Raw genomic sequence first — 26,355 nt, 5'->3', positions numbered from 1 at the left:
TACGTTACACATAATGGACAGATTTGTTTGAGCTGGACAATCGATGAATAACGTACATAATGTCTTTAGCAGACTTGGTTACTATTGGTTACACATAATGGACAGATTTGTTTGAGCTGGACAATCAATGTATAACGTATATAATGTCTTTAGCAGACTTGGTTACTATTGGTATTTGGTTGGCTAGAGTTGCACTAAACTCGGTCCTATTATTAACCTTACCAAGCTCAAATTATGGAATTCAAACTATGTCCAATTAAAAACTTCAAAACTTTCTGATTCAAGTTTTGCTATGCAGTGCTTAATTTTCACAAATATGAAGGCATTTTAAAGATTTTATGACACATAACAATTCTAGATTTTGCTCCAGATAGCAGCACCATGGGACAAGCTAGACATGTTTATACTTTGGAACAAAATAAAATTCAGGTCTAGATCAGTGCAAACTCAACAACTAGGATGCGATGGCTAATGCATACAAGAAAGAAAATATTTTTTCTATTTCAATCTATCCTGTTAGATGGGAAGAGAAAATAGAAAACATTGTTGCACAATGAAGAACAAAGATGTAACCCTTAACCCTCGAGGGACAAAAGTGGGTCACAGCACTATGCTTTTACGAATACAGAAGTTAAGAAAAGTCAACATATGCAATCTAACATCTACAAGAAGCGAGTGTTTTCGTGCACGACTTTCACCCTTGCAACCAATTAAGAAACTCCACTTGGTCATCAACCTAGGTTTTAACAATAAAAGCAATAGAACCAGACCATCAACCCCATTCATTTTGGTAGGTTCTTCTCTTTTATTCTTTGTTTTTATTTTTCCTTCTGATTACCACCAGCCACAAAAAGAAAGGGCAGTGTATATTTTAAGACATTTGAGACAAACTTAATGCACTATGTGAAACCTAATGTCAGCAGCCATTGCTTCGCCCCTCATCAGAAAATATTTCAAATAATAATCAAAATAAGATTAAAATTGTCAAAAAAAAAAAAGAACAGTTTCTCCAAGGCAAGTTGAAATAAAAAGAAATCCCTCCTTAAGGTAGAGAAAACAGCTGTATTTAGTCATAAAAAATGCATCTACAATTAAGAAGGTCAGCAAATATCTGAAAAAAGAATCAACATTAAACTATTTGCCATTCAAAAAGGAAAGGATATTGTGTTCTGTTTGCACTGAAAGTCAACTTGGAAAAGCAGAATTAGTTCTCAGAGTTAATTGACATATCTTAAACAAAAGAACACTGATACAATCTTCATATACACTAACCTATACTGGATCTGACGCAAACTTGTATTTACTGAGAATCAATAAACCAACAGATGTTTCTCACTTTTCACTGTGGTAATTTGTAGACTTTTATCAAAACCAATACAAAAGATATTATGCAACTTAAAACTAAGATATTATTTTAGACAAATATATTTGATGATTGAAAATGTGTGCCCAAATACCAAACGAATTTGAAAGATACCTCTGCTTCCAAATGCCAGGTCTTCAAGAAAAGTATCTACAGCAAGATCATGTCAGATTCAAGAGAAGGGCAAAGAACACATAATTCTTTTGTTTTTTTCTTTGATAATTGGGTTAAACTCCGCCCTATACCTCTACCCTCAAATTCCATAATCCAAGATGAGATATGAACACTAATCAAGATAAATCCACCATTTATGAACTTCGATGGTGGTGTTTTCGATTCGACTCATAAAATTAGGTCCACCCCATGACCGATCCGAATCCACAACTCCTTCGTATGATTATGGAAATGTTTCTCCGGTGTATCGGTTGGATCATTTTTTTCAGTTGATTTGCACGCCACAACCGAGCGTTCCCCAAATGTTGGATTAGATCCCTATCCCCATTAACCGGCACCAATAACCATCACAAAATTCTCGACGATCGCCACCAAAGGACCATCGTAATAACAAACAAATCGCGATCAGTTTAGCAGCAATGGAAAGACTAACAGAACACATCGAAACTGTAAGAGAAGGAGAACAAAGTTCAAGAATTCGAGCTCTAACCCAAGGGCTCCTGAATATTTCCGCCGGAACCTCCCGTCGCTGGATCAGAGGAGGGCTTTGAAGGGATGCGGAGCGCGAATAGACAGGAGAATTCCAGGAAGAACAGGGCGAAAGAAAACTCCAACGAGTTCGAAACCCTAAACATAGAGGCCGCGAACAGAGAAGTCCGAACGCGAGGGTTAGCGAACCAAACATTTGGGACGTGCGTCCGATTCCCTCCACTGATATCCAAAAAAATAAATACTCACATGAATCACTACTAAGTATAACAATGAATAACTGTTTTGTGTTTTATATTAAAAAATATATTTTAATCATTGAAGAATATTAATCCCAATTAAGGTTTCAAAGTCGCTATTCCAACAGTGAGATGGGGATGGACAATAATTACAAAGGCTTACACACTGGTTTTAGGATTTGAATAACAAAACGTGAGATCCATGAATGGAGGGGCACATAAGTAAATAGATGGGATGATGTATTTTTTGGAATCGAAAGTCTATATTAGTGGGCACTAACTTAGATTGCATTTGCAAAGGCCAAAAATCAATCTAGTTTTGGTTGTCTCATGTGGCTACGGCCAGTTTTATCTTTTTATTTAATGAATACAAATGTAAACACGAACATTTCTAATTTCCATTCCAGTAACACGATTTGATCGACATAGAATAAGTCATAAATTGTAGGAAAAACTCGTTAACATTGTGAATCAGTTCGTATGACGGCAATAAAGGCTTGTAGAAAACCAAAAAAGATGACCGAAACAACACAATATTCGGTCGCACAAGTAGCGCTGGTACCTGATTACAAACTTTCAAGTCAAAGAACAGGCACCAACTAATCATCTGTGCGATTCTATATCATACAAATTGCAACCAAGATCGAAGAGGCTGGCTATCTCATCAGTTTCAAGAGACAAAAAGCCATTGATTAAACAACAACATAAGAAAGGAAATCCACAACCATATGCATGACACATGCATGCGAACTTGCAAGAATATACAACGGGGCAATGTAGTGGATAGAGGATGAAACGCATACTCCAACCCTGTAAACTCCATGTCTCTTGAGCTACAGCATAAGAATCATCCACCACAAGTATCAGTCGAGAAAGACCCTCTTAGTTTCCAACTAAAGACAGAAGCAGCTTCTTTAATCAATATGCACAAACCAAGTTTCTACCTAACGGGACAGTAGCAACTCTTTCCTCAAATGTTTTATAAATCGAGACCAACAAATACTGTTCAAGACCAATATACAAAATTGGGTAGGAGGCAACACCACAGTGATCATCTGTTCTTCCCTTTAGGCCAGATTCCATTTGGGGAAAAAGAAACTTCATATTCAGTGATATAGTTGAATCTTCACGTTCAGACAAATTGAACCTCAGATATGCTATTTGCTCAAGGTACTACTCAGCTTAAGAATTTTGCTGAAAGCCCCAACCCATCACTCAGAGCGCACAAAATGGTACTTCTCGGTGAGTGATGCGGTGCTCATAATGTTATTCATCAGCATCTTGAACTTCAAGCTATAGTCACCTCCACTGAAAAATAAATCACAGATGTAAACAAGAAAAGAAAGAGAAACACATCAGAAGCAGCATCTTAACTACAAGTAGTGAACCAAAGACAGATTAACCAACCAAGAACATTTTTCATATCTCAAGATTTATAACCCTCCCTCAAATCATATCAGATCTCAATTAATAAAACATTTTGAATCTCCTGAAATGCATATCATCGAAGCATGTGGATACAACCATCACAAAGGTGCAACCAGAAATACCAACCAGCAATAGGCAATGTGTAATGAATATGAACATAAAAAACAGAAACAAACAAGTCCTGAGGAATCAGGCTCCTTTCATGAAACATTCAGTGTTTAAAACAGATACTAGCCATCATACATATATATACAGCCTTCTAACACAAAGGTGCATTAAAAATTCAATAGAGCATAGGAACCATATTGAGTAACATGATGAAATGTCCCAAAAAATGCGAACTAGATTTTCCGGCATCATATAATCACCCCATTATACATCAGCAACTTGAACAATGACAAGAATGTAGCAATTGTCTTGCTGTCAGGACCATATGGTGCAATTAAAATGGTGAGATGTGCTAAAAAAAAGGGGTAAATAAGACATCATACCAAATGGAACCTACTATAGAAACCTGAAAGAACAATATGAACCAGTGATAACTGGTTATGAAACATGAGAAGTGTACCATAACCATCACAATAGAGAGGAAAGTTGACACAACAATCATTTTGGAGACAGAAAATAGCAGGAAGCACAAAACTCTGCTCCCTCTCTTTTAGAACCCTCAAGGACAAAAAGTATAGAATTATGGGTAATTCATCAAAGGCAATGTTCCTTTTCAGCTGTACGTATCTAAATTGGAATAATGGATTATTTATTTGTCTGTCCCATTGGTATGTAGATCACTTGGTTTGAGCACATATCTATCCATAGGCAAAAGCATATTCATAATTTACTAACTGTGGAAGCATATCAAATTGGAAGGCCAATGTAACACCACCACCCATAATAAAAAATAGCTTATCCTGTCCAGAGCTCTATCACATTGCAATGAATGACTTTGTCTGGTGTTAGCAAAACAGCTGTGCAGGAGTAGTTGCACAGTTTCATCTCCCACCCACTAATTGTGCAATAATCAGTGATATGTTTAATAAATTCAATAGCATACTTATTTTGTTACTTCTTCAAAATTAATCGAAAGTTATAACCTTATGCGACTTATGGAAGCAATGGCTCGAAGAGCACTCCGGATCATATCTTCATTACGGTCTACTTCTTGCTTCACAGCATCAGCCTTCGGCTTGTGATTGATGGTTTTTTCAAGAGGATCAACCAGTGAGTCCAGAACTGCATGAATTTAATAAAAAGAGAACAAGGGAAAAGAATTGCAAGTTACAATTTTAATCACCCGATGATAATAAAATTACTCCTTCAGAAGGCAAAGACCTGCAAGGACAGCAGAAGGGCACTTGTCTGCAAGTTTTGAGAGGATAAGATGACATGGCATCTTCACATCATAGTGATCTGGGAAGACCGTAAAGAGTTAAATGATTAGAATAATAGCATACAAGCAATCTTTCATGATGATCATCATAAGATGTTAGAATCAAAGTTCAATGGTTGGAAGATATTATCACATAGAAGAATTTTCACGAAATGTTGGCACCAAATTTTATTATAAGCAATAACTAATTAGTTAGTATAATTTAAATGATGCAGCATTTATTGGCAATATTGTCATAGGCAGACTCTCAAGAAAAGAGAACTATCACCATGACCATCACTATCCTCCTTAAAGCATCCTATCAAAATGGATTCATGTGCAGCAAGACAAATACAACAGCGATATTAGTTAAGAAAGAAATTACTTATGACCATGACCATCAGTCTCATCACGTCTTGCATGATCTATTGTGCATTATTTTCAAACCATACTCACCACCTAAACCAGATATCAGGTAAGGAACTATAAAAGATGACGGATTCATTTGATCCAGACAACCATCCAACAATGTGTCCACACACTCGAAAGCTGCTTTTCTAAGTTCAAGACCATCATCTACGACGTGCTTGAAAGGACCAAGATCAACTGTTCTTATCAATTCTTTCTGCAATTAAGAAAAATGCCATTAGTAATGAAACCAATAATATATTCCTACTATAAAATAATTATTTCACATTTATTAGACACAAATGCATTAGTAAGGTGATAAATAAAGCATTGACAACAAAATGATTTCAGATGGGCCTAACACAAACATTTTGCTCAGCAAAGATGTTAAAGAACCAGTGTAGACAAAGTTTATACAAAAATTTGGCTACAAGTAATGCACATCATTCCACAACATTCAGAAAACTGAGTAGGGAAAGTTGCCAACAGATAAATCATGTAAAGGTGGAGAAACAATAGCAGAACAACATACAGCAAAACAGTGAAAATGTTTCTAACAATTTAAAGAGTAAATTGAGTGTGATTTCAGAAAACTTTGAATATGGATATGCTTGATAATTTATTGACTTTCAGATGATCTTCACATTCTTCTGTGACTATTTAGGACCAGAGGGGAATTTCACAGTTTTTCCACCAGAGTGGTTAATTCCCAACCAATAAAATGAAGCTTCTATCCACCTAGTAGTCACCGGATTTCTTAATCAAGAGTACAATTTTTGCCCCCATTAAGACAACTTTCAGAAGTGCTGGTGTTACGCAAATAACCTGTTGAACATGCAGTAAAGTTGGGACAAAAAATAAGTCATCTTACAAAATATCATTCCATACATGTTTTACCAATTTTAACATGTAGTAATTATTTGGCGAATATTACTGCATACAAGTCATTCATACAGACAATAGTGTATCCGGCAATCACAGGTCCAATCATCACTATAATCAATCACAGCAGAATTAGCGTACCTTGATAACAGTCTGGTCATAGAGCAGTGGTAATAATTCAGGAAGAAGTCCTTTAATCAAATTTGGCTTGTTATGAGCAGCTGTACTTAGAGCCAGGACAGCTGCACGTCGAACATGCTGTAGCACATGAAGGAGAATAAAACAAGCAATGATTAATCAAAATAACTAGAAAGTCCATTCACATAACTGACAACCATTAAACTAAATTACTCTGTCACTGTCTTTAATTAGCATCAAGAATGTAGAAAACTCCGGGTACAGGATTTCATCTATCTTTTCAGGCCGTTCAACAATTGAGTACTTGACAGCAACAACAACTGTTGCTCTTGTAAATGCAGTAGGACTTGCCGTGCGCTCCTACAAAATGCCAACATTATTTGTTCTGCAAGATCACATTAGTATTTTCATTACTCCAAATTAGGTCATAAGACATACCTTCAGTGCAGGCACAAGCTTCTTAGGCTCAATAAGTGCAATTTTGCCCAAACACTCAGCAACTACATTGCGAACCCCTTCTTCATCACTTTCACAATGATTAAACAGTAAGTTCAATATCTTCTCAACATTAGATTCCTGAAACTCACTTTGGCCAGTTTGATCAATAGAGTGCCTTGCAATAACCTACATAGGAAGTCAAGAAGTTAATGGAGTGCACAATGTAGCACAACCATGTAAATTAAGGAAATTAATGATTTTAACAAAAAAGAAACCTCTTTTAAAGAATGAAGCAAAAGGTATTGCTTTTTCTGTTGATTGTCAATTTGGTCCAAGATGAATGGCAGATATTTAGATAGATTGCCCACAGCTATGTTTCCAAGAGCATAAGATGCTGCAGATTTTATCTCTTCAAAAGGAGACTGGAACGACTCAATAACGATATTCTCTATGTGCACGTGCATGCTAAGATCTTTCCTTCTTCCAATTTCTCCAAGACATAGTAAAGCCAGGTGTTGTTTAGCCTGTTAAACAGCACAGATATTAGAATCTTTTCAACAAGATAATTGAGTCTGCTGTTGTTCGACCCTAACTTAAAGGCTGCAGGGCATCGGCGACAAATGAGCTAAAAATTTTGAATATAATAGTGTAGTAGTTTATATAAATAGCTAGCAATTTCTATATCATTGCAAATGGCTATCAAATGTCCATTGTTTAAACTTCCTGCAACCAGGTTTTACATTATATATATAGCCAGATCATTAAGCATTAAACATAAGATCATTATCAAGAATATCATTCATTGTCATGTTTCAAAAGCACAAGGAATGCCATCAATTAGCACAAGGAGGTATGGACTAAAACATGCCATGCCAAAAAGTTATTGTGCCTGTCGTGCAAACACATAATGAACGTGTCAACATATAGCTAGACCAAATCTTGCTTGTGCTGACTAAAACAAGGGGATGCTAATCAGACCACAGATTCATATCATGCTAGAAAGGCATCGTTCTTGTGCCACATAACAGCAATCCTTGCAGAAGCATATACAAATCATTTAACTTCAGCCGTTTATCAATTAATAGCTTGGTAAGCAACAAAAATTGCCGAAACATTGCAGTAAATATCAACTAGCAGAGCGTTCCGGTTTGCTAAGAATGAAGGTTGAAGATAAGAAAAAATTTGAAAGAATCAACTAGACCAGCAACTAAATTTCTTTTTGCATGCCCAAATTTTATCACTCAACGATGCAAAAATTACAAAAAACAATCAATAAAGAACGAAAAAATACCCTCAAAGAACTTACAGAATTCATACTGCTATCATCTTTCAGAATGCCTTTTAGCATTTCTACAGTGGATGCACATTTCTGATCACCTGCTGCTAGGCAAAGTACAGCAACACACTGTGCAATTGAATAAAGAGCTTGTTTGGCGAGGCCCCCAGACTGTGGTGAAGGCTTAGCACTTGAAAGGAGTGAATCCAATAGTGCGTCAAAGCTTGTATTTGCCGAATGAACCAATGATGCAAAGAATCTTTGTAATGCCTGCAGCATTTCCAAAACACCATCTTAGTACACAAAAAAAATACTAGAAATTTCCACATTTGAGCAACCAAAGTTTCGATGAGATACTTGCAGAGCTTGACCCTGCAACAGAGAGCTCCTGATTAATATGAGTGCTTGAGGAAGAACTTTATGCCTAACAGTCAAACCAACACTTTGGCTGGATATTCTGTCAGTCATCATTGTGCAGCAAAGTTCCAGAGCAAGAGCAGTCATATGCAGGTCTGCTTCACTGACAAAACAACACATTCATAACTCAGAAGCTGGATTGAAGAAAATGAAGTAGCTCAAGGATAATATAGCATAACCAAAAGAACCTTATAAGGGTTGAAAGTTCAACTATTATAACTTCATAAGCTGATGAGGTGATTTGCTCGCCATAAGCAACAACAAGGGAGTTTAGTGTTCCTAAGGTTGCCTGCCTCAAAGCTCTGTTAGCCTGTAAAATAAGCATACCAATCTTAGGATACATCATCATGTCAAATTCACCAATCTTTTAATGACATGAACTGTTTATGTTATACCTTCCGCAAAAATGCTGTTAATTCTGAAACAACTTGTTCCAAGACACATGACAAATCTATGCGAAGAGGTGAGTTAGCAATTACAGCAAATGCCTGCATCCATGAGATACTGTTAGTAGCATAGCAGAAAAAAAAAATGCAATAGCAAACACTGCTGACCATGACAGGATCACAAGGGGGCCATGTAATATCAACACCTAGAAGGAAAATAATAATAATAATAATAATAAACTGATATTCATCACTTGCAAAGGCCACGCCAACCTTGAGCAGAATACATAACTTATCCAATTAATCAAGGGAGTAAGTTTCAAGTTTCAACTGATATTGAACAATAATTTTATGACCTGTAAGTTGATAAGTCTAGACATTTTGGAAATGGATTTAACCATATGTTATTACATGTTACAGAAACCAAATGTCTACAATGATATGACTAGCAATTTTTTTACTCATTGTACAAGATATATTAACAATCAGCAGAGCTTGCAGTATGAGTTGCTTGTTGTTAGCTTGAGACATATAAGTTGAAGAGAATTATTCAATTTCCAAATGAAATTTCTAGGAATTCTTTTCCAAGTAAATAAATGCTGCTTGGACATAAATCATGAGTTTATAGAAGTACATATGTGGATGCCATTGCAAACATCAGCAGATGTGTCTATCGCCACATGAATAGATGTTCTTGTTGGAGACAAGGCATACATGCAATGCATCTTACCAGAATTCACGTCCACCAGAAAACTGCAGAAGCCACATGATAGTACTCCAGATGTACTTTCTCAAATTTTTCAAAAAGATAGACACAAGTATGATTTTGCATATATAGTTTTTCAAAAATGAACATTCTTAAATAAAAAATTTGTCAATTCTCCTTTATATTGCTTAGTTGTAATTTTAGACCCTAGGTTAAAACAAGCCGTAAAAGTTTTATTACATCAATTTTATGAAAACATGCAATTAAATAGAAAACCAAAATAATAGAAATTTAAAATATATATGTTGTATGACCCTTTATATGGCAGTCCTAGAGTATCATGTCCACGTATTAGTAGTATTTGAAATTTAATTGATAAAACACTGCTATTTGAAATTTAATTGATAAAAAAACCATAATAAACTGTTTAATGAATTACAATTTTGTTTAAGAAGTAACATTATAACACTATTAAGTTCTACATATATAGAAAGATATTATAGCATGTGAAAGCAAGACACCCACATTTTATCATGATCTATTTATTCCTCTAGTATCCAGAGTATTACAGCAATTAAATTCATTTATAATTTTGACATATTTACTCAAAAAGAGAAGGTGAATAAATTAGCATTCACATAAAAGTAAAAAATTCAAAACCAAATTGCATCTTAATATAAAGTCTTGAAAGGATAACCTTCACGGCTGTGAGTCGGGTAATCTCATTTCCCATTCTATCAACGAGTATGGGAAGGCACGCAGGTAGATCTCTTTGTAGATTATCACCAAAAGTTGAAATTACAAGGCTCATGCAAGATATAGCACATTCTTTAACCTCCTGGGATGAAACCATTATTTAGATATATGAAGCAAGATGTTCAAAGTGAAGAACCAAAGAGAAACTTCAAACCAACCTGATCTTGATCTTGATTTGCCAAACGTGCCAATATGGCATTATAAATAGGGTTGATGTATGGCTTGAAGTCCAAAGTGGATGTCTACACCACAAAGAAACTCAAGTTACCGCTGATCATACAAGTGATAGAGAGTAAAATATAGCTTAAATGTAATTACCTCAAAATTAGGACGAAGAACACGGACTAGCTCTCCACAGACACGTAATGCTTCAGCAGTTACTTTATAGTATCTTTCACCAACAGCAGATAGAACTGGACTAGAGAGGGCCTGAAGTATGTTGGCAGTAAAAAATGACCAAATTAAAAAACAAATTAGTGTGCACGGTAGAAATTATTCTAAGGCCGCTTTAGCCAGATATGATGGATATATTGATTTATCTGTGAAGATTTGCAACTAGAACCATACCAATAAACATTATTTACCTGCACCCTGAAGAGTTAAAAAAATGCATGGAGCTCAGTTATGATGCATGACATTAGTTAAGACTAAAATTTATGACATTATCATCTAATTACTTGTTAAAAATATCAGTATTGTCTGGGTGTTGACAAAGTGTGTGTCCGAAGCACTGCCAGCACACCATATGTTTGTAATGTCTTGACATGATATGAAAGTCAAAAGTCTATAGCACATTCCATGCCAGCCAGCAGAAATCAACATCAGGAATGTCAGAACATCATTAGAAATCAACATTAGCACAGCTCACCCCCAAGTAGATACATTGGTACAGTACAACAGAAAAAAAAAAAAAAAAAAACTCTTTGAAACTCGAAACGATGCCAAAAACCAAAAAGGAGTTACATTAATAAAGTAAACTAGGATTGATAAAAAGCAAAGCCATGATAAACCAACAACAAATGTGCAATGTAATTTGGAATGTTAGGGAATAGTGTGCAAAATGAGAAATTGAGTTTATCATAACCTAGACATGAAGGATTCATGATCTATATGCATAAAAAACTACAAAAATCAGATGTAGAAAGCAAAAACTTGAAGGTGATCACTCCCTCAACAAATTTGGTGATAAAACATGACTATTCATACTACAGCTAAACAGAATTTGTCCAATTGAAGTCTCTTACAATGTTAAAATTTAAATATCATATGTGGGTCCACAAGAAGGAAGAAGGATTTTATTTTACCTTGATGTATGGATGAAATACAGAAGGTGAATGTGAAGCCATAACCAATCTAGTAAAAACAAGGGCCTCGATCTTCAAATTCGAGGTGGAAGATTTGTCCTGGGAAGAGGAGCAAATATATAGTCACTATATACGATTGTTAGAAAAGGACAGAGTTGTACTATAACACCAAGAAATAACTTACAGTCAATGCCTTTTCAATCCCAGAAACAAGTGAGCCAATGTGCTCAGCAAGACAATTAGGTAAGACAACCACAAGTTCTTTTAATACCGAGAATGCCCCAACCTGAACATATATAGTGGAGGAACTTACAAACACCAGAAAATAACTGAGCCAAGAAAAGATGTCGGAAGAAATCCTACCTTAGTCTTGACAGATTTTTCACGGAGTTGTCTGTTAACTGATTTCACGATTTTGGGCACTTCTTGGTTCAATAACCATCGTGGACTGCATTTAACCAGAATCAAATAAAGCAAGATAATGTCATTCATATTAACTTTAGTTAAGGAATTGAACATCAAAAACCAGCAGAAAATGCATCATACCAAGATGTCGTAAAAGGTTTGTCCAAGGAAAAAAGTTATAGTCTTTTGCTTCAGAAACAATGACTGTCATCCCGAGATACAGTCAAAGCAATATTTGAAGATGGCAAGATAATAAGATGACGAGATAATATCAACATGCTTGGAGATCATCACACAGCAGAGAGGAAGAAGAGATTGGATTAAAAAATGAAAGAGCAAGGAGAGGAAGAAGGAAAAAAATATGAAAAATATTAAGAAAAGTATAGGCTACAAAACCAAGAGAAGAAAGAACATAAAGAGAAGTATCTATCAAAAAAATTGATATCAGATTTCTCCACACAATCACCATTGCACTCATGTAACACAAAAAATTGAGCAGTGGCAATTTTCATCTAGCAGTCTAATGAAGCAATCGGTATTATTAAATTAAATAAGATTCACAGTAAACTTATTTGACCAAGCAGAAATTGGCACCACTGGAGCTGATATGGTGGCCATCAAACAGAAACTGTGAATCATGGCTGACTTGATTCAAGATTTCATTATGGATATCAGGTCCACAGAACATGTGAGGATGCCACTATACTTATGAAAGTTCACCACAGTTCTAGTAAGAAATCAGCAACTGGATGTTGGAAAATTAAATTGGACAACCATGATGATCATAGTTCTATGATTGGTAATTAGTAAGTGGATGACAACCCTTCAGAAGTTGGGAGTGTTGACAGACTATTCAACAGAAAGGTGCATCTGATATACCCCACCGATTTGATTTTAATGCTTTATTGACTAAACCAGCATGTCAAAATCCCCTCAGAAGACATATGAGCAATTTGGCAAATTGACATTGGCATTTGATCTAGAACTTAAGTTCCATAAAAGCTACATGAAGCTCGAAGGCTGAGAACCATCCCAATTTGCAGAATCTAAGTTTAGAAAAATGAGAACCATTAAGTAACAGATGATATCAGTTTGACCCTAATTTCTTTTGGATATCTAAAATTCTGCATTATTTATGTGATGTTTGCATGGTTTTGTTTGCCCATAACAAGGTTCAAATACATAAACAGCACTCAAAAGATGCATTTACAGTTTAACTTGAGATTACAATGGAATAACTACTTGCCTTGACTCGTCAATGTCAACTTGTCCCTTTGTCACATTACCAGTCTGCCGTAACAACTCGATAAATGTGTTAAATACATCCATCTGAAAAGAAAAGGCATTTTGTACAATTAAGATATACAAGTCAGTATATCTTAGTTCAACACTAATATTTTGATAGATCTATGAGTACCTTGACATTCTCTTCTCTTTCTTTAAATCTTTCAATCAACTTAGGACATGCCTGCAAACAGCAACAGACCACACATAGACCATGAGTAAAAAGATAAGGAACAACTGGACAATTTATGCTCAGTATGAAATTGGTATAACAAACTAATTTAAGATTCATAAAGGTGATCATGTATGTCAAACAGAATTAGATATCAACTACAACAAACAGCCATATATCGACATTGCAGCTATAGAGGACTTAGTCCATCTTGTTAAGAAAATGGCCAATTATCAGGATATAGCACCAACCACATCATCATGCAAATAAAGCAAAAATAAGTATAGTACTTCACATGCCTCATAATACAACTTTATAAGCATCTCCGGTCGTGACATGATAATAGCCTGTAAGCACTTTGCAGCTGCTCTTCGAACTTTCCAGCTGGCATCCTCATCGTCGGTGTACTCATTTGCACTTTCACTGTCAGAATTTGTAATAAGACTATATTAGAAATAGAAAATACTTATAAAGCTCAATAGTACATTTTAAACGTTTGAGCAACATACTCATCTTCCTCCTCATCATCCCCTTCAGCATCAGTGTCCTCCTCCATGTTATCAGTAAAGTTGGGGTCATAGCTTAAATATTCCATAGTTAGAATTAGAATGTCATCACAGTATGGAGATATGTCCCTCGGACACCTAAGTAGAAAACTCTCCAATGCCTGCAAGAAGTTGGAAAAAGTACATTGATGCAAGTTTCAAACTTCTTTATTTTCAAAAAATATGTAAGCTATAGAAATTGCAATGCAGTGAAAAAAGATCATTGCTTGAGTGTACCTGCAAACTGTATTCACGGAGTTCTTCATCAGATTCCGAGGCGGTCATGCAGTAATTAATAAGCAACGGCACCGAATCACCAAGGTGTGGTCCAAAACGATATCCAACAGAGCGACTAAAAGAACAACAACAGACATCCTTCAAATAAGATATTTTGGATAGCAGACATATATATGATTTGCTTAAAGTTTCATATTGGTAAATATATACATAATAAGAGTTGGTATAACCATATAAGTATAACTCAACATAGCAGTCTGCACACAAATCGCTCAACAGAATATCAGAAATACATATATACAGAGAACAATGTTGCTTTATTAATGCTCTTTGAACTGGTAAATCTCCTCCATCATGCCTTCAAACACTATTCCACCACTTCTACAGGATGGTTTAAAATCACATTCAAAGAGACACCTATGAGAATGGATTAACTTTTTACAGTATACTGCCATTACATGTGGCACGTATCATCAGAAGGAAACAGGGACCAGGATGATTGTCTGGATACAGGTGGTTTGTAAGCCAGACCCAGTATACTGATTGATCAAAACCAATTTTTGTCGAAAAACAGATGAAGCCAATGGTAACTGATTGAAACTAAATCATATTCTAAAGATGGTTGGAAAATGAGAAAATATCAGAAGCCATGTCTTGCTATTTCAAATTGATTACTAACTATTCTCCTCTCCAACACCAGATCACTGGCTAAAATCATTCGAAGCTGACCATTACAAGGCTCAGATTATTGGATTTGAAGAAAAATCACAAGTTCGTAGAAAATTTTTACTATTATGTCATTTTCCTGACTTGTATTGGTCACTGTCAATTGATAAACTGATGACTAACATACCACTATAACAGGGCCTAGTGCCGTATACCTTCGGGGAAAAAGCTAATGTAGGTGCAAAAGCTGTAAAAGGAGAGGCGTCAGGTTAAGGCCAATGTAATGGGCGAGTGATGTAGCTACCCTTTGGTGTCCCATAGACCAGCTTTAGACTCTTAATTTCTCTCAAGCATATTTCCCTCCTCAAGCTTTAATATGCAGAGCAATTTCTAACGATGAAATAAACTAGCGTTAGCAATAGCATGTCCTCCAAACCCAAAATTTCATCCCTATACTCAAACACTACTTTCCAAAATATTGAAATATTAAATAACAATTAAGTTGTCACTTATCAGAGACCCTCACCTCCTGCTTTCTTATCGAAGTTATAATCTATATCAAAAGAGCCGGTGATCAAGGTTAGTGACTGTTCAGGGGTTGCATTGAATAATAGATTTACAACTAAAGATGAACTATGTGTACGCTGAACTCATAAGGAAAAAGGTTTTACATCACGGACTATGCAAATGAATTTGAGCATTGACAAGCTGAAAAAAAAAATTTTCTGAAAACCCCACCAGTTCATTGTTGTGAGAACCACTCTTGGCATGAAAGGATGTATGCAAAACTCGAATGGCAAATAGGAGAAGCTGAGACATTCTAACTGATGTTTGTCACAAGGAAACAATGGGACAATACTGAATGATCCTGCTTACAACTCAGTATCTACATCACTTTGATTCCAAGTGATATTGGGCAACCAACTTCCTAATAGCTGGGGACTAGAAGGCCTTTTTCTTCCTCTGTCCAAAGGTAACAACCAGTGATATTCTTCTTTAAGCATACAACATTAACTGCTGGAGACTCAGCCATGAATTGCTGTCTAAGCTTACAGTCAGAAGAATATCTGACTCAAAAAACAATGATACATGCCATCAGATGGTCAGCACAAGTCCAGGTTTAATAATTTGAATACAATTTTCACTAGTTGCACTTTATTTTGTGAAATGGGATTAAATGCCAAAAACAAGCAGGACTATTAAAATATTGATCCGTCATATTTTTATTCACATATCTTATAGGCAAAACATCTCTGTGTCCATTCCGAATTCAGAGAAATGACCAGATGAATTCAACATAACACAAGTGATCCAATTTGATGAAAATGCAATGTACATAAACTCAATTTGAACACCAGCCTATTTTGCAGGCAAAATAAATAGTGATCACATAGATACAGAATAAGTAAAGCATGTCAACACCATGAGAACACAATATAAGGAAGTAATGAATAAGATCTCAAGTAGAAGTTACCTTAAAGCTCCAATCATCTGAATATTTGTTCGTGTAAGTTCAGGTTTTATATTCTTACTTTTCAACAACTGAACAACTTCAAATGTCGCCTTAGCCAAGAGATCATCTGACAAACTTGAGGCAAGAGAAGCTACAAGCAAGAAGATACTTTATTAAATAATTTTAATCAAGAGAATATTTATTTCATTACAAAATTATAACATGGAAATGGATAATATGCTATTTGGATTGATAAACGCCTAAGAAGTTTCATAACACTGGTACACATGCACATGGCATGTATACACACACACACACATGTATATACACACAAATTGTTCCTTCTAGAGAGATATATACAACAGTGTACATGTGCAAATATATGAAAAGAGAGAAATTTGGAGCTTCAAAAGAATACATAGGCAAAAACCCCTTGGAAATAACTAGTTTCTCACCAATACAAAGAATTGATTTCTTTCTAACACTGGCTTGATTAGAACCCAACTGGGACAGAAGTGCACTCAGCAATTCCTCATGAGCATCTTTTGTCATCAAGTTTCCAAATCTCTGGAGCATGTCGCCTAATATATCAAGACATTCACACTTAATCTCAGTGCTCTTCCCCTGGCAGAAATAAAAAAATATTTTTGTATCATCAATATGCATAGAATTTTTTCTTTAAACTCAAACAACAATTCTTGGCAGCACAGAAGATTGCAAAATCTAGTACTTCGACATATCAATGAAATAATCAGGATAATGCATCGCAAGTAACAAAAGACTGAATCAAAATAAATAATTCTATAACTATAAAAGGTCTAGATCTTGCATTCAAGAAGTCCAAGTGTCAAAAAGAGCAAAACATCTAAAAGTGCAAGCTGTACAATGAAAGTAACAAAGAACACAAGGAATGTAGATAGTCATCAAACAGATGTAAGTTCTAGACGTAAGACGCTTAAGAAAAAAAATTAAAGACAGAAACCAATCAGGAAAGGCAAGAGTAGAGCCTGTGCATAATACACAATGAACTAACTGATTGTAACAACAAGATGATGAGATTACATTATCAGGTACAGAATATGAATTGCAATTACAGAAAGAATCCTAGTCACGATAAATTATTCTTCTTCTATTCACTTATCAAACAAATTCAGCACCACGTCAACACCTAAACATAAAAAAAAGTTCCCAACGCATAAATCTGTGAATTTGGTAGATAAGAGTAGTCCAAGCAAAAAAGGTTGTTACATTATTTGAGATAACATATTTCATAGTTTGCAACAAAAACATATGTAACACAAAAAGGTCATAAAAACATGAGAAGAAGAAAGAAAGACGTACACTGCCTCAACATTCTCTCTATAATACCAAAGCGCAAGGAAGTGGATGGAAGAAGGAAAGCAACATGTTCTCTATGATTTCTGATTAAGAATCTCAACACAAACATCTACAAAACCTAGATTCACAGCGCATCCAATCTTCCCTTCACAAATATGTTGGATAGGAAAACAACTCATACAAAAAAGTACAATGTTCATTTTCCTGCATCCCTAAGGAAACATTTGTAGAACTACAATGTTTTCCATGTATCCAATTATACGGAAAGAAAATATAACATGCAGCTAAATAGGATAACAAAAACTAAAAAAGGTGCATGTTGAAATAAGAGTCGTTAAAAAATTAAACAAAAAGCTTCAACTAAAAATTTCATATGGTCAAGATAAAGTGCCACAAGATGTCCACAGACAATAGCTAAACAGAAAGAAATTATAAGAAACTCACAGGATTAGTTATGCCCTCTATCAACTGAGGACCAAGAGAAGCTAGAATACGTTGGGCAAGGGATGTTGTGTTAACTTCTGAGACTATTGTCTTCAAGGCTATACTAGCAATATCACGATGTTGATCTTTCCCATTTAACAATTTGTCGCAGAGCTTGTTGGCCATTTCCAGAATCCTGTCCTCACTGATCTTCTTGACAAGAGGAGCCAGACTATATACAGAAAAAAAAAAAAAAACCAGCAAGGAAGAAAGCTCAATTAATGAGGTGCACCTAAACCAAACATGATTTGTACATCAAGATCAAGAAGTATAAATTACCATACAACAAAATAAACTGGATAAACAGGATTTACATATTGCTTTTGGGTACATGATGGTTGCAGACTTGCAGGCACATGAAAAAATTACCGAAGTCCAACCAAGAACTAACTGAAGAACAACTGTTCGGTTATTGCAGTCAGAAATATTTCTATTTAGACAAGATCAAACAAAGACTACTCGATTCATCCAAAGAAAGATAATCATGGAACAGCTACATATTTACACTTCTAAGAAGTAGCAAAAGTATCAATTGTAGCTAAAAATCTTAATTAGTTGCTACAGTTCCTTTTAAAATTTTAAACATCACTTTTTATTTCTAAAATATTCTATGTAATTTTTAAGATAATTTTAATTCACTTTTTGCCAAAAGTCAATCATCTAATCCATATTGTCCCTTCCAGTCTTCCAGTCATGTTATATAATTTAACAATATAACATGAATCTTTAAGCTAGTACATGTGGAGAATAGAAACATATGTTTGAAGACAAAGAATTTCTGATCGCTTATCGAGTACAGCACGCGATAACTGATCTCTTCATTTGTGAAAAAACCAATTACATAACAGTGTGATGTTTAAAGTGAAAAGAATAGATATGGTGGAGTACATACAGATACCACTTGAAATTGTAAGGCAGCTCTCTTGAGGAGACATCTTGAGCAAATCAAGAATGGTCTCCAATCAAATAGAAAAGTGAAGGCTCTATCTCACATGGGAGGAACTAATGCAAAAAATGTTTAAAAACCTTTCATAAAATAAAAACTCTTCGTAGATGAGATATGATCTAAAAAAGAATATTCAACGGATAGTTCATGATAAGCATAATAACACGAGAACAACTCCAAACCACGATATGCTTTCTCCAATCTCTGGTGCACATTCAGCTCCCAGACTCCATTATGAATATCAATATGCATAATAAAAAGATGACATATTCATCTTCAGTTTTGGTCCACAAAATTAACAACTCAACTTCACCATGTATTAATCATTGAACAAATCAGACCACACCACTTCCTATTAGGACTTGCTACCTATTAAAAATTAATAAAAATCAGATGTGTTAAATTATGCAGAATCATGCAAAATGACTTAATTAACCACCTTGAAAACGGTAACTGTCATCAATGTTTTATGTAGCAGTGAACTCCTGAATTTCCGTCAACCCTAAAAGAATGTTTTTATTCGTAAGGTATCCAGGAGGTGAATCACCATAAAGATTATTTAACCATAAATTCAACAAATTTCAACTTTCAAATGCATACTATAATGATAGTCTAATTTAAAAAAATAAATAAATTCCTAAGACCATATAACAAGCAAATATTATGATCATAACCAGTTAAACAAGACTATAGACAAGACGTTTATGCAATACTTATAAGCTGCATCGCAATCCAAGGAATCAGACACAAGTAAATGCATCAAATAGCATTTAGAAAGCAAACCATTTCACAGCTAAACCAGATACATCTCCAGCTGCGTCTTCTAGTTGTTGGAGGACAGCACTTGTCAACTTCATCTCCAAATCAGAATCAGATTTAAAACCTTCCTTGTTCAATTCATTAAGTAAATCTGATGTTGCCATATATCTATAATCTTTATCCTTACCCGTCATCTAGAAATGGACCATCAAAGCCACTATCAAAATGAGCCCACAAATAGAATATCCAGCAGAAGCACCAGAATAAAATTTTGAACAGTTGCATACCTTCTCCAGAATATTTGTTATACTTATATTTGCCATATTGAAAGCTTTTACCAGACTTGGATGCAACTCAAGGTTTGTACTATGCCTGCAGAAATAAATTTGCAAAATTATTATATGTGCATTAGAAATGAAGGTCACGAAGTTTCAAATTAAGGATGCTTAGATTCTTTATAAACCTAAAGCATATTGTGTTAATATACTATAGAACAACAGAAATAATACTGAGCAGTATTTAAATTAGTATACGGGTCATGCAGAATATGCATATGCAGACATATTTGCATAAGGCGATGCATTCATAACATGTCACATTATTGTATATGTAAAATTTAGCATGTCCATGCTGCATGCGATATGAAAACATGGTCACATATGTGATTTACATTTCATTCTTACCAATATTATTCCAATTACCAGTAATAATTTGGTAATATTGTGTGGTCCATGATAAAATGATATACATCCCTTGCACCTTCTCAACTTTTTTTTAATAAATTGTTACTTAAGAACAGCTAATGAATGCCATTAATATTGTGTCAACTTATGAATTGTTATTTGGACTTGGCATATATTTAGGAACTAATAATGGAACAGTGAATTCTATATCAACCATCATAGCAATCTTATCTATGCTACCTACAACCTGCGTTGGATTTGATCATTTAAATTAAATCATCAAGGAATTTGGACAAAAGTACATGCTTCTATTTTTTCACCTGATAGATATCGAATCAGATTTAGAAAGATATGCCATTCAGGCATTGAAAAGACTAGAGGTTACATGTTGAGTGGTGCATAAAAATTTGTTCCCTTCCCTTAGTAATTTAGACCATTGTATATTTCTTCATTTATACTTAATTTTATTTAAGATATATTAATATGCAGATGCATATGTGTCTATTTACTGCACGTTCTGCTATGTGGTACCCTAACACTCGCACATTGCAGCCTTTTTTTTCTAATTAACACTAAGAATAATATTAAACTTCAAATATTGTCCTAAAGGACCTGATCCTGAAAATTATTTAACTAGTATAGATAACACCAGCAAAAACAAGTGATTCATCATTTTTCCAATTCAGCAGCATATCTTGTGTGATATACTTAAAACAAACAATTGACAACAAATAGTTTACTTCTTGTTTCAAATTTTTTATAACGATGTAGATGATTCATTATGATAACAATATTGTGTCATAAACTTGTAAAAGGATCCTCTGAACTGGGAAAAACTTGAGGAATTCAGTACTGGATCCTGATAAAGTCATATCTTTTTTCAGAAGTCAAAAGTTAACAATAAAGAAGAAGACATCAAAAGAAAAGACCACAATTTTGCAGCCATAAGCTAAGGCAGCAAATATAACAAATTTCACCAACCCAAGACCTGAAAGACATGGTTGAGAACTTTTCATTTATAACATAACTAAGCATTTGCTACAGATCAGCAAACTGCTTCACTCTCGTAAACAGTACCTTCAGTAGAAACAAGAAAAGGATGGAACCATCATAACCAATATGCCCTGGTAGAGCTTTCAAGAACTTTCAGTATTACCCCGTTCTTTTTCTGTTAACATCTTGATGCATAGACATAAAAGTTGGCATACAATTATCCCATCCAGTCGGCTAAAATATGATCCGTGTCTAACCTAATATTTATCCATGCATCTAATCATGAAACTCAACCTGATCCGGTTATCAGTTAGATGTTTCCTGATTGTAGTCTATAATAGATTCTAATATCAAACTTGGTTGGCTAGCTACATAATATCAACCCGAGTTCTTAGGACTTTGAACTGAAATTTATTATCGTATCAGAAGCATACAAGTCGAGGATAATAAGCTGATCTTGAACTTCTAGAAATATACAGTAGTGCATTCTTATAGATGTTTGCACTTAAAATTTCATTCCCGAATCCTACTCTTTTTTGTAATCTTTGTCGGGCAAAGACGCATTGCATTCGTTTTATTCTATAACAAAATACTACACTAAATAACCCCTATATACAAATCTGAAAAACCCAAGAAGATAGGAAGAACCTCGATGATCGCACGAGCCAAAGGCTGCCACTGTGTCCGAAAACCTAATGGCTCGCCGCTCTCCAGCGATGGTGAGAGGAAGAGAGCGTCCCTAGGAGCAGTTTGAACTCGTCATCATCCGCGCATCCTCTGGCAGATGATCGGCAGCGGTGGTGCTGGTGGTGCCACTTCACCAGGAAGGATGGGCTTCCAACTTCAACGGGAGACTCAAAGGCGTGGATGGCGGCGACGGTGCCGCGGAAGAGATATTTCCCAGCAGTCGACGACGGGAGGAGGGAGGAAGATGGGAGCGAGAGGAATCGATGCGATCGAAGTGAACTACGAACTGAGGTGAGGGGTTGGGGAAAACTTGGTTGTTCTAGGTTTAGGGATCTTCCAGGCCACCGTTGGATTAATATCGATGGAGTTGATGCAGCGACGGACGGTAGCGGATGAAAGAGGAAACGGATCGGATGCCAGAATAGCAAGGTCGGAACTTGATTTTGGTATAAGTATAAAAATATTTATATTCAAATTTGAAGGGGCGAATTTTTTAAAGAAAAAAATCCTGGATTTTTGTTAGAGACCGCTCCAAGTTTAAAAAATTCTCACATAATATTTAAAAATAATAATTAATTTACGTCTATCAGTTATCGTCTTTCGTCATATCTCCACTTACGTTTAGCAGTGCCTCTATCCCATTGGTTGTCCCCCTCCACCCCCATGTGTGATCGTCATGCGCTTAGTAGTTCCGCACATCAGCTCTCACTCGTCCCACATGGTTGACTATATCCCTCACCAACCGCTCCCGTCCTCTCCTTTGACCACCTACGCCTTGTGCACAGACTGACAGGTAACGTTGATTACTCCCCCTCCATTGGTCGCTTATGCTTTCGCATGTAACCTATGAATGCTGATCGCCACCCTGCCCTTCTCTCGTCACATACGCCTCCAAGTGAGGGCCGATAAGCAATGGCAATTGCCCCCCTCCCCTCTCTTTGCCACTTACTAGGGTTGGTGAGCGGGTAAGCCAAGTGGTCAAGCAAAGGCATAACTAGGGTTGGGGTTACAATAGTTACTTTGTTCGAAAGATGTATGCAAGAGACTAATAACTAAAAAGGTTCAATCTTAATGGAGATCAGTCCATTGTGTTCGGGCAAAAAGTGACTGATCACCTATACCCAAAGCATCATGATCACAAATTGTAGTTTTCCTCATGATCACTAATGCATTATTTAAAAAGATCTTGATTAATGCAGGAAGCTTTACGAATATATTATACTATGATGCCTTTTAGAAAATTGATTTATCAACCAAAGACTTTCAATCTATCTCCTTCACTTTTACTGGGTTCACAAAAGAGTCAGTCACCCTAATAGGAATCATGATTCTTAACATAACGTTGAGGACTAGTTATAATACAAAGATAATAAAAATCAAGTTTCTAATTATCGATATCCCCTTGGCTTATAACGCTATCATTAGGTGACGTACTTTCAACTGAATACTAGGAGTAGTATTGACTTATTACATAATACTTAAATTCTCAACCTGTTTAGTAGCATGGGAAATAAAAAATGATCTTAAGGAATCCAGATGATGTTCTATGACATCAGTCACCCTTCTAAAGAAAGGAACATCGTCATTCACGCAATGGATCGATGAGATCCTTAATCATTGGCTTTACACCCTATGGCAGGGGAACCATTGGAAAAAATTCCTCTAAACCCAAAATAGTTAGATCATATAGTTAAAGTAGGGTTAGCCTTACTCAAGAAAGGAAGAAGGAGCTCATTAATTTCCTACGATTGAATTCATCAATATTCGAATGGTCAAGTAGTGATATATCTAAAATAGATCCTAGTGTGGCCCAACATCGACTCAATATAAACTCGAAGCATAAAGCAGTCTATCAAAAACCTCAAAAGATTCGCTCATGACCATCAAGATGCCATAAGGGAGGAGGTCAAAAAACTTTTATAGATCGGCTTCAACCGCAAAGTCCACTACCCAAAATGGTTGGTTAATATATTTTTTGTTTGGAAGTGTAATATGAAATGAAGAATGTGCATTCATTATACCAACCCTAATAAAGCTTGCTCGTATGATAGAGTTCCCTTCCCCAAATCAATTAGCTTATCGATTCTATCTCTAGACATGAGCCGGTTACTTTCATAGATGTTTTCTCAAGATATAATTAAATTAAAATGACATAAGAGGATGAGGAACACACAATATTCATCATTGAGAAAGGTTAATATTCATCAAATTAAATTAATTTGTTTTAAAAGTATAGAAACTACATATTAAATAAATTAGTAAAATTTTCTAGTACCAAGTCGACAGAAACATAAAGGTCTACGTAGATGACATGTTGGTAAAGAGCCGCTCTATCGACACACACTTAGCTAACCTTGGGGAAATATTTGCCACCATCAAAAAATTTTGAATACGATTGAATCCAACCAAGTGTACTTTTGGTTCGAGCTTAAAAAAATTTCTGAACTTTATGATATATTAAAGAGGGATGGATGCAAACTTGGAGAAGATCCACGTCATTATTAACATGAAACCTCTAGGCTCTTTTAAAGAGGTTCAACAACTAGCTGGTTGAATCACATTGTTTAGTTGAATTATATATTAAATAAGTGATCGGTGTTTATCATTATTCAAAATCTTAAAATGTCTAAATGATTTTCAATTGATGAAATAGTGTCAAGAAGCATTTGATGAGCAAAAAAAGTATCCAGTGACTCCTCCCTAACTTTCTAACCCTCAGCCGTAGGAAGATCTATACCTATACCTATATGTAAAACCAGTGACTATAAGCTCGGTATTGAAAAACTTATATATTATATTAGTCATGTACTTATATATTATATTAGTCATATACTTATATATTACAAGCAATGAATTCAAAGACTTATATATTATATTAGTCATGTACTTCAAGATGCAAAAACCCTTGATCCTAATTTTGAAAAACTAACTTATCGGTTAAATTTTGATAATAAGGAAGCTTTGCCTCTACTTATAAGCTCACCATATTATTTTTTTGATAGAATGTATCAGATCCTCTATAAGCCAGACATCACGATAAGGCTTCTTAAATAGGTGATTGGACTTAGCAAATTTGATATTTCTTATAAGCTGAACCGCTATTAATTTTAGAAAATCTAGGGGAGATATCACAAGGCAGCAGAAGAGCATTAAAAATAAAATCCTTAATTTTTCAAAGATGTATTCGTCGTCGTGTGAAGATTGACGTGCAAAAACCGTAGAACTTAAAACTACGTATATAAAATATTATATTACTTAGGGAGATCGTATATCCCTGAATTCCTACAGATCTCTAGGAGAGGGTGAAGGAGGTGATTCATATAGTAGGGTTGTGACGATGCTCCTCAAAACTTCAAACCTGCTATTTGAGGAGGAGAATAAGAGAGGTAGCCCAAAAAGCTTTAGCCTATGAACCATTGGTTCCCTCTTATTTATAGAGGTCTCATGTCAACTTAACCCTAATGGATCATACCCTATTAGGTATTGGATCTTCATTCAACTACACAATTCTCTTAGATTAGTGGATCTCTATTCAATAATCTCTTATTGGCTCTTATTAGATCTTATACATAGGATCTAATAATTCAGGGGCTTATTGGATATCTAATAAGATAGGGGCTCCGACGGATATCTCATATCTGAACATCTACTCATTGCAACGCCTACCATATATGTCATATAGGCCCAATATCGAGCTAGCTATGAGTCATACATGTCAAAACTCCTTTTAGCTCAGTGAATTATTGTCTTCGTAATAATTCACTCGACTCATCGACTACGGACGTACTATGCCACTACGCCGTAGTCCTTGGACAATACAGGGAAATCCAATCCTTTGGACTTATCTATCCTAAGTTACCACGTACCTATAGTTCCTCATCCATATAATATCCAAGAGACCGTATACCGAGCATAGTACTGTTAGACTCATACG

The 26,355-nt window shown here is 35.3% G+C and overlaps 1 protein-coding gene across 1 annotated transcript; it reads right to left on the bottom strand.

Moving 5' to 3' along the window:
- Window positions 1–2,926: 2,926 nt before the first annotated feature.
- On the bottom strand, window positions 2,927–22,747 carry LOC104000758 (cullin-associated NEDD8-dissociated protein 1). The gene is made up of 29 exons (XM_009422887.3): window positions 22,383–22,747; window positions 20,346–20,430; window positions 20,083–20,252; window positions 18,315–18,525; window positions 16,988–17,156; window positions 16,554–16,683; window positions 14,414–14,528; window positions 14,141–14,298; window positions 13,931–14,054; window positions 13,593–13,643; window positions 13,422–13,504; window positions 12,134–12,218; window positions 11,955–12,056; window positions 11,771–11,869; window positions 10,785–10,895; window positions 10,625–10,708; window positions 10,408–10,548; window positions 9,014–9,106; window positions 8,807–8,928; window positions 8,559–8,721; window positions 8,232–8,471; window positions 7,201–7,449; window positions 6,926–7,111; window positions 6,701–6,847; window positions 6,491–6,607; window positions 5,516–5,684; window positions 5,023–5,100; window positions 4,785–4,923; window positions 2,927–3,573 (listed from the first exon to the last, which is right to left on the bottom strand). The coding sequence occupies exons 2-29, from the start codon at window positions 20,379–20,381 to the stop codon at window positions 3,477–3,479; spliced, it is 3,669 nt and encodes a 1,222-aa protein (XP_009421162.2). The 5' UTR covers window positions 20,382–20,430; window positions 22,383–22,747; the 3' UTR covers window positions 2,927–3,476.
- Between the last annotated feature and the right edge of the window lie 3,608 nt (window positions 22,748–26,355).

The sequence above is a fragment of the Musa acuminata genome, chromosome BXJ3-10 (genome assembly GCF_036884655.1).
Source record: "Musa acuminata AAA Group cultivar baxijiao chromosome BXJ3-10, Cavendish_Baxijiao_AAA, whole genome shotgun sequence".
NCBI classification, from domain to species: Eukaryota; Viridiplantae; Streptophyta; class Magnoliopsida; order Zingiberales; family Musaceae; genus Musa; species Musa acuminata.
This window is presented reverse-complemented; position numbering and strand designations above follow the sequence as displayed.

What these genes read in the sequence shown, in the direction of transcription:
- LOC104000758 (XM_009422887.3), bottom strand. Translation starts at nt 20,381, where the DNA reads ATGGCAAATATAAGTATAACAAATATTCTGGAGAAG. An exon ending in GGATTGAAAAGGCATTGACT is followed by an intron (nt 11,870 to 11,954) that starts GTAAGTTATTTC and finishes TCCTCTTCCCAG; the next exon opens with GACAAATCTTCCACCTCGAA. An exon ending in ATGATAGCAGTATGAATTCT is followed by an intron (nt 7,450 to 8,231) that starts GTAAGTTCTTTG and finishes GCTGTTTAACAG; the next exon opens with GCTAAACAACACCTGGCTTT.